The 17,262-nt window shown below is 47.3% G+C and overlaps 1 protein-coding gene across 1 annotated transcript in view; it reads right to left on the minus strand.

The window, feature by feature from the left end:
- Positions 1-17,262, minus strand: part of Tex1 (Non-robosomal peptide synthetase) — a gene marked incomplete at both ends in the record, with an annotated part of 62,810 nt that continues 45,548 nt past the window's right edge. The window contains one exon of the mRNA XM_014097635.1: positions 1-17,262. This exon is cut by the window's right edge and continues 44,657 nt beyond it. Within this exon, the coding sequence (XP_013953110.1) occupies positions 1-17,262 (17,262 nt within the window).

A 17,262-nucleotide genomic window follows, 5' to 3' on the forward strand; every position in this document is an offset into this window, starting at 1 on the left:
TTAACCATGTATACGCTGGAAAGTACCAGCGCGACGAGGCTTGGCAAAACCATCAGTAGACGATTGAATGAAGTCAATTTTCATGAGGTAGCGCATGCTCATTTTAACAGCCATATGCCACTGCTCATGCTCAATGCCTTCAGTTTCAACTTCTTTAGCAGTTCGAACAGAGCCAAGGTTGCCAAGGAAATGCTGCACAGGCCATAGAGGGTGTTTGTCGCCGACTTCGTTCATTGATTCCAAAGCACGGTGAGTCCATTCATCTGGAGAGAGGGGTTCGCAAGGAACATCAAGCTCCTTGTTGATGATGTCCCAGAAAATTGTTGCTGGCATGCCACCCGCGACACTGACGAAGGGCGCGATGCCTTCCTTTGCGTATAATTGGCTGAGCACGGATGATGCAACGGTGGTAACGTCAGCGACAGAGACCCAATGCTCCTCAGGCTCTGCAGGATAGACGCGAAGAGAAGCAGCAGTAGAAACAACACGCCATAGCATATCATCCACGTTAGCTACACCGGTCTCGGGAGATCCAATGATGCGGCCGGGTTTGAGAGTAGAAATGCGGTTCTGGTCAGCGGGGAGAGTATTGATAATCTCTTGAATAATGCCCTCGGAGACAAACTTGGTCTGGGTATAACCCGTGATATTGCCAAGATACTGCGCGAGAATGGTGCGATCCGTGGTGGGATCAGATTTGATACCACCGGAGACGAAGATGAACTTGGGAGAAGCGGCGGAGTTGACAGTAGCCTTGAGCAAATCAACCGTGGAGTCAACATTAGCAGCACGCATCTTGTCATAATCGGCATTCCAGTTTACGATGGCACCGTTGTGGACGATGGCATCGACGTTGTTGCTGGATTGGCCGGCTAGGCGTGCCCATTGTACATCGCTTAGACCCATTCGCTTTTTGCTCAAATCACCACACCAGATCTCGATCTTGCTCGTGTAATTTTCTTGCCACCAGCCAGCGATCTTGGCAGTTTCGCGGATACGGTCTAGGCCGTGATCGGGAGACTTGGCTCGTACGAGCGTTATGATTGAAGCAATAGCATTGTTGCAAATGAGTTGCCTAAGGATCTCTTGTCCAAGGAAACCAGTGGCGCCGGTGAGGAAGACAATGGCTTGGTCAGGTAGCTCAGTTTTGGGATTGGCAGCGAGATTGAGTGCTCCGGTATCCAATACAGAGCGAGAGAGAGACGATATTTCACCATTAAAGTCAACGCCACTTAATTGCTCCTTTTCTTGCCCGTTGTGTTCGTTGTCGATGTGCTTGGCCATATTCGCAATCGTGGTGTGCTTCGAGTTAAGGAGAGACATACCAAGGGAAACACCATATTGGTTGAGGATAGCCTTGGAAATGGTAACGATGCGAATAGAGTCACCGCCGAGGCTATAAAAGTTGTCGTCTACGCCGACGGTCTCGGCGGGAAGATCAAGAGTAGTGGCCCATTGGTGTCGAATCCAGAATTCGGTATCGGTTGAGCAGTCACGGAAAGGCAGACGTTGGCCGGCGAGATAGTTGGAAAGATCGTCAGTTGTGAGTTTGGCAATAGAAGCGACAAGCATCTTTCGATCTAATTTACCAGCAGCGTTATGTGGCATATAGTCAACGGGGATTAGGTACTTCGGAATCATGTGGCTAGGTAAATTGGAGCTGATGGTGGTGACAATGTCAGAGAACATCTCGCGAAGCTCCTCGGTGACTTCCGTGAGGCGAATCTCCTTAGAAACACTCTCGGCCTCCTGCTGCGAGGTGAAGCAAATGAAGGCGAGGAGAGACTCGCGGCCAGCATTTCGAGTGATGTCGACAACGGCATGCTCGATGGCAGTGTTGGAGTTCTTAATGTGGTGCTCGATTTCACCAAGCTCGATACGTTGGCCTCGGACCTTGACTTGAGTATCTTTTCGGCCCAGATATTCGACATAGCCGTCGAGATTATAGCGAACTAGATCACCAGTCTTATAGAATCGGCGTTCTCCCACATTGGCCTCAGATGGCAGCCACTCAACTTCCTTAATAAAAAATTTCCTAGTCTTCTCCTCATCGTTGATGTAGCCGCGGGCCAGAGATGAACCTTGTAGCAATAGCTCACCAACGCAACCGGTCGGCATAAGGCGATTATGGTCATCGGGGTCGACAACCCATAGGCCGTGTGTAAAGCTGCGACCAATATTGGTAGCTGAAAAATTGACAGATGAAGAATATGTGTAGTTAGTCGAAGTTACGCAAGCCTCTGCTGGACCATAGCCGTTGTGAAGTTCCACCTTATCAACCCAGATATCGATAATCTCCTTTGTGGGGGCTTCACCCACGAGGATGATAGCCTTCATTCCAGGAATTTGTTCCGGAGACAGAGTCTTGGTGAATGTAGGCGTTAGGATCGCATGATTAATGCGAGCTTCACGAATGAAGGCTGCAGTGTTGTGTACACGTTGGTGTTCTGTGGGTACGCAAACAGTAGCACCAGCAATGAGTGTCGTGAAGATTTCGATGATACAAGCGTCAAATACGTAGTTGGAAAATTGTAGCATCCGTGAGTCTCCGTTGATTGAGAAGTCCTCGCGTTGCCTGAGGAGCACCGTGGCAACGCCCTTGTGGTCGATAATGACACCTTTTGGCTTACCAGTCGAACCGGAAGTAAACAGGACATATGCGGCGTTATTGGGGCCTGGCCTGACGAAAGATTGTTTTGTGACATTGATGGTAGAAATGTGAGCAATGAAGGATTGAGAAAGCTCGATCGTGTTCTGAACCATGCCCTGACAATCAGAGGCGGTTGTAGGCGACACAACCATGAACTGTGCGCAAACTTCGTCCACTAGAGCTTGGCGGCGACTTGTTGGATGTGATGGATCCAATGGGATGAAAACACCACCAGCTTTGAGAATACCCAACATTGCGACGATAGCCCACATTGATTTTTCAAAGCAAAAAGGCACAATGGTCTCAGGTCGGACACCAAGGCGGCTGAGGTATACAGCAAATTGAGTTGTCAGATGATCGAGTTCGCTATAAGTCATGCTTCCTTCACTGCTGTACAAAGCTTCGTGATCTGGTTTAATAGCTGCCTGCTTCGAGAAAAGATCGTGGAGAGTGCTGTCAGCGGGACTATCAATTTCACTGTTCCACTCGAGTTGCTTCTGTAGATCCCAAGATCCGGCGACTTCGATGTCGCCAATTAATGCCTTATTTTGGATAATAAGTTGTTTGGCAACATTACCAAATTGCTCAGAAATAGACATTACTTGGAACTCTGTCAGAGCATTTGAGTCGTAAATTAGGAGTAACTCGAAGTGGTTATCCATGGGAGCAATTTGAATGACCAATGGATAATTGGAGAAGTTCTGCAAAGATGCCTCGGTGGAATTCACGGAGTCAGCCAGTACCAAGATATCACCTCTGTCGGCCGCATCATTCTCATTAGCAGCCTGAGCGGGTTGGATGACGAGCAAGCTGGAAAAGTCGCATGCTTGCTTAGCTTCAGTGCTTAGAGCCCCGATGTTTTGGAGACCGAACTGCTCATACGCGACCATTTCTGAAGCTTGAATCTGAACATCATGGAGGAACTGTGACGTTGGCTGATCTTTATCAAGACGGATTCGGACAGGGACGGTGGCAAGCATGGGGCCAGGCATAGAATCTAGACCAGGAACAGGAGCGTGACGGCCAGAGACCGTAGTGCCAAAGCATACATCATCAGTATCGCAGTATTGAGCCAAAACAATTGACCAAGCAGCTCGCATAATTGTAGCCTTAGTGATAGAGGTGTTTGTCGTGCGTGGGAAGTCAATAGACTTTGTGAATATCCGGGTTACATCTATGTTGCCATTTGTAGCAGCTAATTTCTTGTCAACAGCTGGGAAGGAAGCCGGTCTGGCATCGTAAAGTTGGTGTCTCCAGTATTCTGCAGCGTCATCTTGATCAATGGTCGTCGTGTATTTGACGAAACGGGCAAAAGGCTGCAGAGGGGGCAGCTCAGTGCCGAAGTAGGCAGCGTAGAAGGTGGACATGATTAACGGCTGAGTCCAGCCATCATACACTGAGTGATGAATGTGCCAGGCAAAATAATTGTTACCGCCATCTTCAATCAGAGCGTAGCGGCAGAGACGAGAGCCATAGCCCATGTTGAAAGCTTGGATCGCATTCCTCATATACGACTGTAAAGAGACATCTGTGGTAGGCTCCCACAGTGACTCTAAATTAGCTTTGATAACGGCTTGGATGGTTTTAAAGCCAATAAGAACAATGGAAGTTCGAAGATTTAGGCAGACTTCGACAGTCTTATCCCAAGCCGCTTTGAACCGCTCAGTGTTGACATGCTCAGGAATGCGGTACACGTAGCGAGCTGTGTAAGAGCCAGGCTGTTTAACAGTCAAAGCCATAAGACCTTCTTGTAGTTTCGTAGTCGGATAGGCGTCCTCGATTAATTCGGTGGAAGAGAGATTGCATTGCTGCATAATTTCACGAGTGACAACTTTGCGATCAGATGGCAGGACCATGCTAAAAGGCTCAGCCTCATATGTCTCTGTAACATAGCCGAATCTTGCCGATGCAGCAACTGATGATAGTCGAGGATCGGCGAAAATACTTGCAACAGTGAGTAGAACACCATGCTCTTGAGCCAGGGTAATCAGGTGAATAGCTGAGATAGAGTCACCTCCAATCTGCAGGAAGCTGTCGTTTTTGCCAATCTCTTCCGCGGAGATCTTAAGGATCTGAGCCCAGAGATCGCGCAGCTTGAATTCCATATGAGTTGTTGGCTCAATCTTGTCTGCCTTGCCCGGAGTAAATGCGGCAAGCTCTTCAGAAGATAGAGAGCTTCCCAGGGCTCGCAGTTGGGTTCTGTCAAGTTTCATCGAAGTAATGAAAGGCATACATTGAAGAGGAAGAATGATACTGGGAACCATATAAGCGGGAAGAGAGGCCTTCAAATTCTCTCTCAAACTTCCAAGCGTAGACCTCATAGTCTCATTAGGAGCAACTAGATTAAGACACAGATCGTCTGAGGTCCATTTAGTGTTTGCATGGCCAGAAAACGAGATGAATGCGACCAGTGAATCACCCGCCTGTCTGTGCATAACATCAACAGCGACATGGCGCACGCTCGAGAGTGACTGAGTAATGTTGTATTCAATTTCACCTAGCTCAAGACGCTGGCCTCTTAGTTTAACCTGAGAGTCTTTCCGTCCGAGGTATTCTAACTCGCCATTTGAGTTGTAACGGACTAGATCTCCCGTAAGGTAGAATCGCTTGGGCTCGTGTAAGAGCGAAGATGGAAGCGAGCCAATTTCACAAACAAACGATTCTTCTGTCTTCATTTTGTCATTTAGATAACCTCGAGCCAGAGCGTGACCCTGGAGAACGAGTTCTCCCGTGCAACCTATCGGTGTGAGCTTGTTATGGTTACTAGGCTCTACAACCCAGCAGGCACCGTTGAAACTGGATCCGATGAGGCGAGGAGATTCGGCACTGGACTTGAAAATATGGGTAGTGGCATAGTTGCAAGCCTCAGCCGGCCCGTAACCATTGAACAGAGTGACTCGGTCAACCCACATCTCTAAGGTGCTCTTAGAGGCGGCTTCGCCACCGAGAACAAGAGTCTTCAGATGTGGCACTTTATCTGGTGTAAAAGTTCTCACAAAGGATGGTGTCAACATGGCTGTGTTGACCTTGGCTCTGTGCATAAAGTCCGGAGCGCATTGCAGGCGCTCATCATCACTAGGGATACAAATGGTTCCGCCAAAGGCCAGTGGGCCAAAAATCTCACCAAGGCTACCATCAAAGATGTAATTGGAGAACTGGAATATTCTCGACAACGGTGAAAGGTTATAAACCTTGCCATATCCAATGGTAGTAGAGCTGAAGGAGCCATGTTGCATAACAACACCCTTGGGCTTACCAGTAGATCCAGAGGTGAACAGGATATATGCCGTGTTCCTCGGTCCAACCTTTGGTAGGATCTTGAGAGTAACAGAAGTAGCAAGTCTAGCCATTACGCTAGGCGATAACTCGACAACATGCTCAGCCATACCTGCACACGAGGCGACTGCGTCAGAAGATGCGATGAGTACGCGGGCATTAACTTCTCTAACCAATGCTTCACGACGGCTGATTGGATGTAATGGATCAAGAGGCACAAATGCGGCGCCTGCCTTGAGAATGGCCAAAATCGCAACCACGGCCCACATGGATTTCTCGAAGCAAAACGGCACCACGGTTTCTGGGCCAACATTCAACGAGCTCAGGTGTGTAGCGAGAATATCTGTAAGGTGGTCAAGCTCACCATATGTGAGACTACCTTTTGATGAATAGATGGCCTCGTGGTGAGGGGCGTTCGAGGCGTGCTTGGTGAACATGTCATGGAGGCAAGTATGTATGAAATCAGACTTCTTGTTGTTCAACTGCACAGCTCGCTGGACATCCCACGGCCCCGAGACACTCACATCGCCCAGTGGTTCGTCACTATGAGTAAGGAGTTGTTGGATAACATGGTCAAATTGATGCATCATAGCGCCCAGTTGAGCTTCGCCAAGAACATCGGAGTCATAGATAAAGACCAAGTTGACAAGGCTATCCAAGAGGTGACACTGGATAACCAATGGATAGGAGAAATAATTCTGCAGCATTTCCTCAGCTTGAATATGAGGAGCGGCAGCAGGAAGTATGAGAGCATTCTGATCGCCAGGATTGTTGCTGTCTGCACTCATGTGCTGAACTGGCTGGATGGCTAATAGGGATGTGAAATCACAGGCCTCTTTAGCGTCAGAGCCAAGTCTAGAGATATTTTGGATGCCAAACTGTTCATAATCAACCATGTTTGAGGCCTGCGTTTGTATATCTTGAAGGAATTGAGAAAGACGCTTTTCCTTATCAAGGCGAATACGAACAGGAACAGTAGCAACTACCAGACCAGGCATAGCTTCAAGACCGGTGACATTGGCATGACGACCCGAGACTGTGGTACCGAAGCAGACATCGTCACTATCGGAATAACGTGCAAGGACAATAGCCCAAGCAGCTCGTAGAATAGAAGCCTTAGTGATGGATGTGTTTGTTGACTTGGGAAACTCGATGGTTTTATTAGTAACGCGAGTATGTGAAATTCCGGACTTGTCACTGGGTGCCGGGAAGCTTGCACGTTTGGCTCCCTCGAGTTGCATCTTCCAATACTCGGAAGCGGCGTTGTTATTGATGTTCATTGTATACTTGACGAAAGCAGCATACGGCTGTAGGGAAGGAAGCTCAAGGTCATAATACGCCGCAGACAGTGTACTCATTACCAATGGAAGAGACCAGCCGTCAAAGACAGTGTGATGGATGCTGAAAGCGAAATAAGTGGCATTATGTTCCTCAATGATGGCATATCGGCACAGGCGTTTGGCATACCCCATCTCAAATTGGAGCGTGGCACGAGCATAAGTCTCAAGTGTCATATTGGATGTGTCGTCCCAAGCGATATCGTCTTTTAGTAGGACTTGAGTGGTGATACCATTTACAATAATGACACGTGTGCGGAGGTTGGCACAACTTTGGACGGTACGCTCCCAGGCACCGCGGAATTTGCCAACATCGACATGGGCAGGAAGTTGGTAGACATATTTAGCAATGTAGGATCCGGGTTGCTTAATGGCGAGTGCCATTAGACCCTCTTGTAGCTTTGTGCAAGGATAGGCATCCTCAAGCAGGTCATCTCCAGAGAGATTACACTGCTCCTTCGCAGCGTCAGAGAGGAGAGATCCTGTAAGTGAATCTCCAAGTAGACTGAAGGGAGGAATAACTGTAGAGATGTTGACTCGGCTACAGTTATTACTAGCCACTAAGGCAAGCTTCGAGAGACGAGGATCATCAAAGATATCCTTAACCGCAATCGAAATGCCGGCCTCACGAGCATTTGTTACAAGCTGGATAGCAGCAATTGAATCACCACCAATTTGCAAGAAGCTATCATCGCAGCCAATTTCTTCTTTGGGCATGTGCAGCACGGTGGACCAGAGCTCTTGCATGCGAGTTTCCATTTCCGTCTCAGGCATGCGTTTGACGCAGTTGCGTAGTGAATAAGCAGCATGGTCCTCATGGCTAAGTTCAGAAACGAGCTTCTTTAATTTATTTCTGTCAAGCTTGGTGGACGCGATGAAAGGCATGTAGCGGCATGGCAGGAAAAGTGAGGGCACCATGTAACGAGGCAGTGTAACATTGAGCTGGCTGATCATATTTGTAAGCTGCGCCTGTAGCTCTTCTGTTACAGGCAAGAAGATGCTCTCATCTGATTCAGAAATGCTTGCCGTGCGTGTTTCATCCGAGAAACAGAAATATGCGATGAGCCTTGTACCGGAATCGGTCGTGAATACGTCAACAGCAACTTGACGAGCACCTTCAAGGCTACTCTGGACGTGATACTCAACTTCGCCAAGCTCCACACGAAGGCCGCGAATCTTAACTTGTGTATCCTTCCTGTTGGAGAATTCAAGTGTACCGTCAGGATTGTATGAAGCTAAATCACCGGACTTAAAGAATCGTGACCAAGAGGGCTGATCTTGGTATGGTGCCCAGGCAGGCAACTTATACATTGTAGTGGCCTTGGTACGTTCGACATCGGCTAGATATTCGCGTAAGACTGTTGGACCCTGGATGACAACTTCGCCCAGCGTGCCAATAGGGGCAAGCTTATTAGCATTCGTCGGATCTACAACCCAACAGAAGCCTCCTACAGGACGGCCGATTGTCAATGGTGATTCATCTACAGATTGGAACTGGTGTAGGGAGCTAAATAAACAAGTCTCAGCAGGACCCCAACCGTTCCATAATCGAACTTTACCAAACCAAGTGGTAAGAATGTCACGAGGAACGGCTTCACCAGCTAATAGCAAAAGTGTGACTGAGGGGAGTTGGTCAGGACTCAGGGTTCGCACGAAGGATGGCGTGAGGAAAAGAGTGTTAATCTTATGCTCAGTAATGAAGTCTTTCAGACCATTCATTCGAGTGTACTCAGAAGGAATGAATATACAGGCGCCCGAAATCAGCTGTAGTATACTTTCGCCGAGACACAAGTCAAACACATGCGAAGCAAATTGGAGCGTTCTGTTGCTTGAGTTTATGCCCATTCTCTTTTTGATAGCCATCTGACTGGTTGAAATGCCACCATGAGTCATGACCAGACCTTTGGGCACACCCGTGGATCCAGAAGTGAACAGCACATAGGCAGCATTGTGAGATGAAACTGAGACTTGAGGATTCTTTGCACCGAGCGAGACATTGATATGCCTGTACAAGGCAGATGAAACTTCAATCACTCGGTCAATGATACCAGAAAGTAAATTCCGGGTATTGTTAGATGTGAGGGCCAACTTAGATCGCGTTTGGGAAGTAACTTGACGGAGACGTTGCTCAGGATGAGATGGATCTAGAGGAACCCACACAGCACCGGCCTTGTTGATAGCAAAGATGGCTACCCAATACCAAACCGATTTCTCGAAGCAGACATGAATGAGATCTTCAACTTGAACATCATACTCACTGATAAGATAGTGTGCTAACCTATTGGCGGCTTCATTAAGCTGACCGTAAGTTAACTCACCATCCCAGGCCCAGATAGCTGGCGAATTAGGCGCTTCCCTTGCACGCAATTCTATAAGGTGATGAATGCACGTATCCATGATCTCTGGTGTCTCCGAGTTAAATTCGGTGGCGCGCTGTAGATCCCAATTGGAAGCAACACTCAAATCACCCAGTAGGTGAACTTGATCTGTGAATAGCTGAGAAGCCACATGCTCAAATTGATAGCAAAGAGCTTCCATAGACGGCTGAGAGAGTACTGAAGAGTCATAGGTAATGATCAATTCAATTGAATCACTGAGAAGATGGCCCTGGATGACAAGAGGATAAGAAAAGTATCCTTGCATTAATTCCTCAGCTGAATTACCCGCAATATCGGCAGGCAATAGTAGAGCGGACGATGTGGCTTCGTCATCACCAGATATGCCTTTGCTTCTTGAGTCCAAGTGTGTTCGAGGTTGCACAACCAGCAAGCTTGTAAAGTCACATGCTTCCCTGAAGTCGGGACTAATCTTTCCGATGTTTGATAAGCCATATTGTTCGTATGGGACCATCTCGTGGGCTTGATTTTGAATAGTCTGGAGGTACTTGCTAATTGTCTGTTGTTGGTCTAGACGAACACGCACGGGAACAGTCGCGACCACAGGACCAGGCATATCCATGAGGCCTGATACAGACGCTTGTCTTCCAGATATGGTTGTACCGAAAGTTACATCATCAGTATCGCAATAACGGGCGAGCAAGATAGCCCAAGTAGCTCGCATTATTGTTGCTTTCGTAATGGCGGCATCAGTAGAAGTGGGAACTTGGATTGTCTTGCTGATGACCTGAGTAATTGCCTCTGATGCGGAAGTTGGCGTGGCAGGAGGATAAGATGCCTTGCTAGCTCCTCGAAGCTGCTGAGTCCAGTACTTGATGGTATCTTGAGAATTGATAGTCGTCAGATAGTGAATAAATCCTGAGTATGGCTTTAGTGTAGGCAGTTCCAGGTTATGATAAGCGTTCTGGAAGGTGTTCATTATCAGACGGATGGTCCAGCCATCGTGAACGGCGTGATGAATTGTCCAGAGGAAGTATTTGTTCCCATTATCACCTTCGGCTAAGACAAGTTGAGAAAGGCGAGAGCCATAGGTCATCTCAATTTTCTGAGCAGCTTGGATTGCGTTGTGGGCATCTTTGTGCTCTTGGGATTGCCAACAAGTCTCCTCTTTGATGATTGTCTGAATACACTTGCCATCTATAAGAACGATTCTGGTCCGCATAGCTGGACATAAAGCAACAGTGCGTTCCCAGGCAGCCTTAAAGCGAGAGGTGTCGACGTCATGAGATAGTTTGTAGGCATATTTGGCAATGTATGAACCCGGCTGCTTTACTGATAGAGCCATTAGGCCTTCCTGGAATGTAGTTGCCGGGTAGGCATCTTCGACCTCTTCATTATCTTCTAACCCACAAAGTTGTCGAGCTTCATCACCGAGAGATAGCTGACGCACAGTCCTATCAAGTAACGAGAATGGAGTGATGTGGACAATAGACGCGTGCTCGTCTTCTCCGGCCTCTCGAGCCTTGTCCGCAACAGTAGAAAGGCGCGGATCTTGAAATATTTCCTTGACAGCAAGCACAATACCTAGTTCTCTGGCGGCATTGACCATGTGAATTGCAGTAATAGAGTCACCACCAAGGCCCAGAAAGCTATCGTCGCGACCGATGGATTCGATCGGAATTCCAAGAAGCTCGGACCAAAGCTTTTGGAAGAACACCTCCATAGGAGTTTCTGGTGAGCGTTTCTTACCATCAAGGAGAGAATATTGAGCTATTTGGGTCTTATCTAATGCTCCGGTAAGCTTCTTCAGCTCATTGCGGTCAAGTTTTGTTGAGGTAATGAAAGGCATATAGCTGCAAAGGATGAACATGGTCGGGATCATATAACGAGGCAGTGAAATACTAAGCTTGCTAACAACTGCTGCTAAGCAAGACTGTAAATCCTCGCTAATTGGTAAGAATGGACCTCCAGAAGCATCATCATTGACACCCACAGTTCGGGTCTCATCACTAAAGCAGAAATATGCAGCGAGGTTTGTGCCATTTTCACCTTTATAGACGTCGACGGCGACTTGTCGGGCATCAGGAAGTGCTTGTTGGATGTGATGCTGAACTTCTCCAAGCTCCACACGTAAACCACGGATCTTGATTTGTGTATCTTTACGAGTTGCGAATTCAATCGTGCCGTCTTGGTTGTAATAACACAGATCGCCAGACTTATAGAACTTATTCCAGTGTTTAGAGTCAGGGCGAGGGGCCCACTTGGGGAGATTGTACAGTGTAGAAGACCGCGTTCGTTCAGGATCAGATAAATATTCGCTTAACAAGGTCGGGCCTTGAATGACAACTTCTCCAAGCGTTCCAATCGGAGCGAGGCGATGAGGATCTTCAGGGTTAACAACCCAACAGAAACCACCGACTGGCTTACCAATTGTGAGAGGTGACTCGTTAACTGACTTCCACTCATGGAGTGTTGAGAACACACAGGTCTCGGCAGGCCCCCATCCATTGATTAGGCGAACTTTGCCAAACCAAGTGGTTAAGACGTCTCGAGGGACAGCCTCACCGGCTAATAATACAAGATCAAGTCCTGGAACCTCTACTGGGTTGATCGTACGGATGAATGAAGGCGTAAGGAATGCCCAATTAATCTCCATATCGCGAATAAATTGGGTAAGGCTATTCATCCTAGTATGTTCAGATGGTATACACAGACAAGCGCCTGTTATCAATGGCGCAATTATCTCTCCAATCGAAAGGTCGAACACGAAGGCAGCGAATTGTAACATGCGTACACTAGGTGTTAGGCCAAGCCTCTTAACGATGGCTGTTTGAGATGTACAGACTGAGCCGTGTTGCATAACTAGACCTTTAGGCGTACCGGTAGATCCAGAGGTGAAGAGAACATATACAGCGTTATCCGAAGATGTAGCCGTTACTGGGCCCTTCTGGCTGTATTCCTCAACCTTAGACAGCTGCAGATCAAGTTCTGAGTCTACAATAATAACTGACTTAGACAAGCTAGAAACCAAATTCTTATTTGCAGCCGAAGTTAGTGTAATTTCGGAACATGTTTGAGATACAACTTGTCGAAGTCGCTGTTCCGGGTGAGTAGGATCGAGTGGAACCCAAGCAGCGCCCGACTTGTTAATAGCCAGGATAGACACAAAGAACCAAGCCGATTTTTCAAAGCAGACATGTATCAGGTCATCCGTTTTGATGCTATAATTAGCTGTCAGATAGTTGGCGAGACGGTTAGCAGCACGGTTAAATTCGGAATATGTGAGCTCTGCGTCCCAAGACCTAATTGCCATTGCATCAGGACGAATTTCAGCTTGTCTCTCAATAAGCTGATGAACACACGAGTCGACAATATCAGGGATTTCAGAATTAAACTTGATAGATTGTGTAACATCCCAGTCAGAAGCGACAGTGAGAGATCCAAGGCTTAATTGAGGTTCAGACACTAGCTGCTCAACAACATGTTTAAATTGCTGAGAAAGGGCGAGAAGTTGCGCCTCTTGCAGAACCACAGAATCGTAAATTAATACAAGATTAATGTAGTTTTCGTGCAAGTGCGCTTGAATTACTAATGGATACGAAAAGTAGTTTTGCATTACTTCATCCTTAGTCTCGACAGCAGATTCAGGAGCAGCCAGTAGAGTCTTTTCATTGCTGTCATTATAAGTAAGAGATTGAATTGGCTGGATAACAAGTAGCGATGAAAAGTCGCAAGCTTCCTTTGCGTCAGCGCTCAATCTGCTGATATTTTGGAGGCCAAATTGTTCATAGGCGAGCATTTTAGTGGCTTGGCTTTGGATGTCTTGAAGGAAGCCATCAACAGATTTCTGTCGATCTAGACGAACTCGAATTGGCACCGTAGCGATAACTGGTCCAGGCATCTCCATCAATCCTGAAACAGGAGCCTGTCTGCCCGAGATTGTTGTTCCAAAACAAACATCATCGGTATCACAGTAGCGCGCAAGAACTATGGCCCAGGCCGCGCGAAGTATAGTAGCTTTAGTGACAGCCATGCCATTCTGAGGCAAATCAATTCTAGTTTCCATAAACCGTGTCACGTCGTTTCCGTCAGATGGTGCAATCGAGGGAGTGGAAGGGAATGTAGCTTTCTTAACATCGTGAAGCTCCGTCATCCAATACTCGCTGGCATCTTTCTTATTGACATCCATCGTGTATTTGATGAATTTAGCGTAGTTTTCGATCCTGGGCATTTCAATGCCTCTATAGGCGCTGTGTAAAGCGCCAATAATAATGGGTGTTGTCCAGCCATCGAAGACAGCGTGATGAATGCTCCAAAAGAATTGGACATCCTGACCTTCTTCTTTAATCAGCGCGTAACGGCAAAGGCGAGAACCATAGCCCATCTCTGTTTGCTGAGTGGTGCGTAAGTATGACTTTAATGTCATGCCGGTAGTATCTTCCCAAGCGATATCGTTCTTGATCACTATTTGGATAGTCGTACCTCCAACACTGACAATCCGTGTACGCATATTAGCACAGAGCTCAACAGTCTGTTCCCATGCTCTTTTGAAGCGGGCTACATCGACATGAGGCGGCAATCGATAATGGAATTTAGCAATATAGGAGCCAGGCTGCTTCACGGCTAAAGCCATCAGACCCTCCTGTAGCTTTGAGCACGGGAAGGCATCCTCGATTTGCATGTTAGTTGACAAATTGATACCAGAAGCGCTGCTTAATACCATGGACTGGTAAGTCTGATCAATGAGTGTAAATGGTTCAATGACAGTAATTTCTTCAATGTCATTCATCAGTATAGTAGCTTTGGCTGCGATAGCAAGGAGCCGGGGGTCACTGAATATGTCATTCACACTAATAGAGATGCCATTCTCACGAGCCTTGGCGACGAGGCGAATAGCAGCGATAGAATCTCCACCAATTCTCATAAAACTGTCATCACGACCAATAGAAGCGGCAGGCATATTAAGAAGGACGGCCCAGAGTTCCTGTAAGCGGTATTCCATTTCAGTTTCTGGCTGTCTTTTATCGCCGCCGGTAAGAGCATATTCCTCAAGCTGCTCCTTAGGAACTGAAGCGGTAAGCTTCAACAAAAGCTTCCTATCAAGTTTGCCGGAAGTGACGAGCGGCATGGACTTAATGGGAACAAATAGCGTGGGAATCATGTATCCAGGTAAAACGACGTTGAGATGGCCCAGTAGACTATTGATACTATCCTTGAGATCGTCTGTTAATCGCAAAACAATATCGTTGCTCGTGAGATCAGCAGTCATGCTGGCAGGAAGAGTATCATTATTAAAGCAGATGAATGATACAAGATTGACTCCTGCATCCGTCTTAAACACATCCACGGCGACCTGCTGGGCATCAATAAGGCTCTGGCGGATATGGTGCTCAACCTCGCCCAATTCCACACGCAAACCACGGATCTTGACTTGTGTGTCTTTTCGGCTGTAGTATTGCAAAGTTCCATCCGGGTTATACTTCGCTAAATCACCAGTTTTATAGAACCGATTCCAGTGATGGGAGCGGCGATTGGGGGCCCAATCAGGAAGAGCAGCGACAATCGATGAGGCAGTCTTATCTTTGTCGGCAAGGTATTCGCGAAGTAAATTAGGCCCTTGAATAACAACCTCGCCAAAAGTGCCTGTAGGGGCTAATTTCTGCGGATCTTCGGGGTCAACAATCCAGCAGTAACCACCGAGTGGACGACCGATTGTCATCTGCGATTCACTTATAGACTCCCACTCATGTAGAGAACCAAAGACGCAAGATTCCGTAGGGCCCCAGGCGTTGAACAGACGAACCTTGCCAAACCAAAGCTCGAAGACATCGCGGCTTACAGCTTCGCCACCAAGGATCAAAATCTCTAAGCAAGCAACTTCCAGAGGATCCATAGTACGAGCAAAGGAAGGAGTTAGCAGTGCCCATGTAACGTTTTCTTTACATATGTAGCCTGTCAGTGAGTTCATCTGAGTCTCCCAGGACGGGATACAAACACAAGCTCCTGAAATCAGTGGGGCAAAAATTTCGGCAATGCTCGCGTCAAAGACGAAAGAAGAAAATTGAAGCATTCGGACACCAGGAGCATGACCAAGTCTCCTGACATAAGAGGTCTGGCTACTGCAGAGGGCTCCATGTTCTATAACAACACCTTTAGGAATACCAGTTGATCCAGAGGTGAAGAGTATATAAGCTACATCTTTGGGCGAGACGCTGGTAGCCGGCTTACTATCTTTGTATTGCTCTTCAAGGGTTTCCATGAACTCGCCTGTCACTTCCAGAACACTGGCCACAACACTGGCACATTTGGCAGCATTAGCTGGGGAGGTGAGGGATAATGTAGATCCAGTTTGGCTAACAATTTGCTGGTGGCGTTCAGTAGGATGTGATGGGTCGAGAGGAATCCAAGCAGCACCAGCTTTGTTGATAGCCAAGATCGAGATCACATACCAAGCCGATTTCTCAAAGCACACGTGAACACAATCGCCAACTTGAACGCCTGAAGATTGGATAAGATAATGCGCCAATCTATTGGCAGAGCGATCTAATTCAGTGTAAGTAAATTTAGCATCCCAAGCGCTTAAGGCTTCAGCCTCTGGGTTGATTAGGGCTTGTTGTTCAATCAAATGATGGATACAGTCGTCAATAACAGTAGGCTCGCTATGGTTTGCGGCACGTGCGAATTCTAAATCCCACTCGCTTGCCACTGAAACCGTGGATAAAGAGCTGCTGTCCTGTCTAAGTAACTGGGAAACCACTTGTTCGAATTGGTGGGACAGGCCAACAAGTTGGTGCTCATCGATAATGTCACAATCGTAGACAAGGACAAAATCGACGCGGTCATCCAATAACTGGCACTGTAGAACTAGGGGGTAATTAAAGTAGTTCTCTAGCATTTCATCGACTTGAATGTCCTCAGTTGCAGCAGCAGTAAGAAGGGCCGCTTCTTCCTCGCTACCAGTGGAAGTTATATGCTGGACTGGCTGCACGACTAACAAGCTAGTAAAGTCACAAGCCTCCTTAGCTTGAGCATTTAGTTTAGATATATTTTGGATACCAAACTGCTCGTAAGTTACCATCTCAGAGGCTTGTGATTGAATGCCTTCTAAGAAGCTATTCAGAGACTGGTTCTGGTCAAGCTTAATGCGAACAGGAACAGTCGCAACGACAAGACCAGGCATTCGCTCTATGCCAGGAATAGGGGCATGGCGACCGGAAACTGTAGTACCGAAGCAAACGTCGTTGGAATCGTTATATCGTCCAAGTACAATAGCCCAGGCAGCTCGGAGGATAGTAGCCTTCGTAATCGATGTATCAGTAGACCTTGGGAACTGGACCGTGTTGTGCATCACGCGAGTTGATTTATCTGATTTTTTCGTAGCTCTAATTGTTTCACTTCCAGGAGGGAAAATGGCTTTCTTAGCGCCGTGAAGCTGCTTGATCCAATATTCGCTGGCGGCGCCATAGTCCATATCCATGACATACTTCACAAAGCCAGCAAATGGAAGGAGAGAAGGGACATCGGTACCACGGTAGAAGGCGTGAAGCGTGCCCATTATTAGTGGCAAAGTCCACCCGTCGAAGATAGTGTGGTGGATATTCCAAGCAAAATACTTCTCTTCATTCTGCTCAATAATAGCATATCGACAGAGAGGAGAGCCATA

Source organism: Trichoderma virens (genome assembly GCF_000170995.1).
Source record: "Trichoderma virens Gv29-8 chromosome Unknown TRIVIscaffold_85, whole genome shotgun sequence".
Classification (NCBI taxonomy): Eukaryota; Fungi; Ascomycota; class Sordariomycetes; order Hypocreales; family Hypocreaceae; genus Trichoderma; species Trichoderma virens.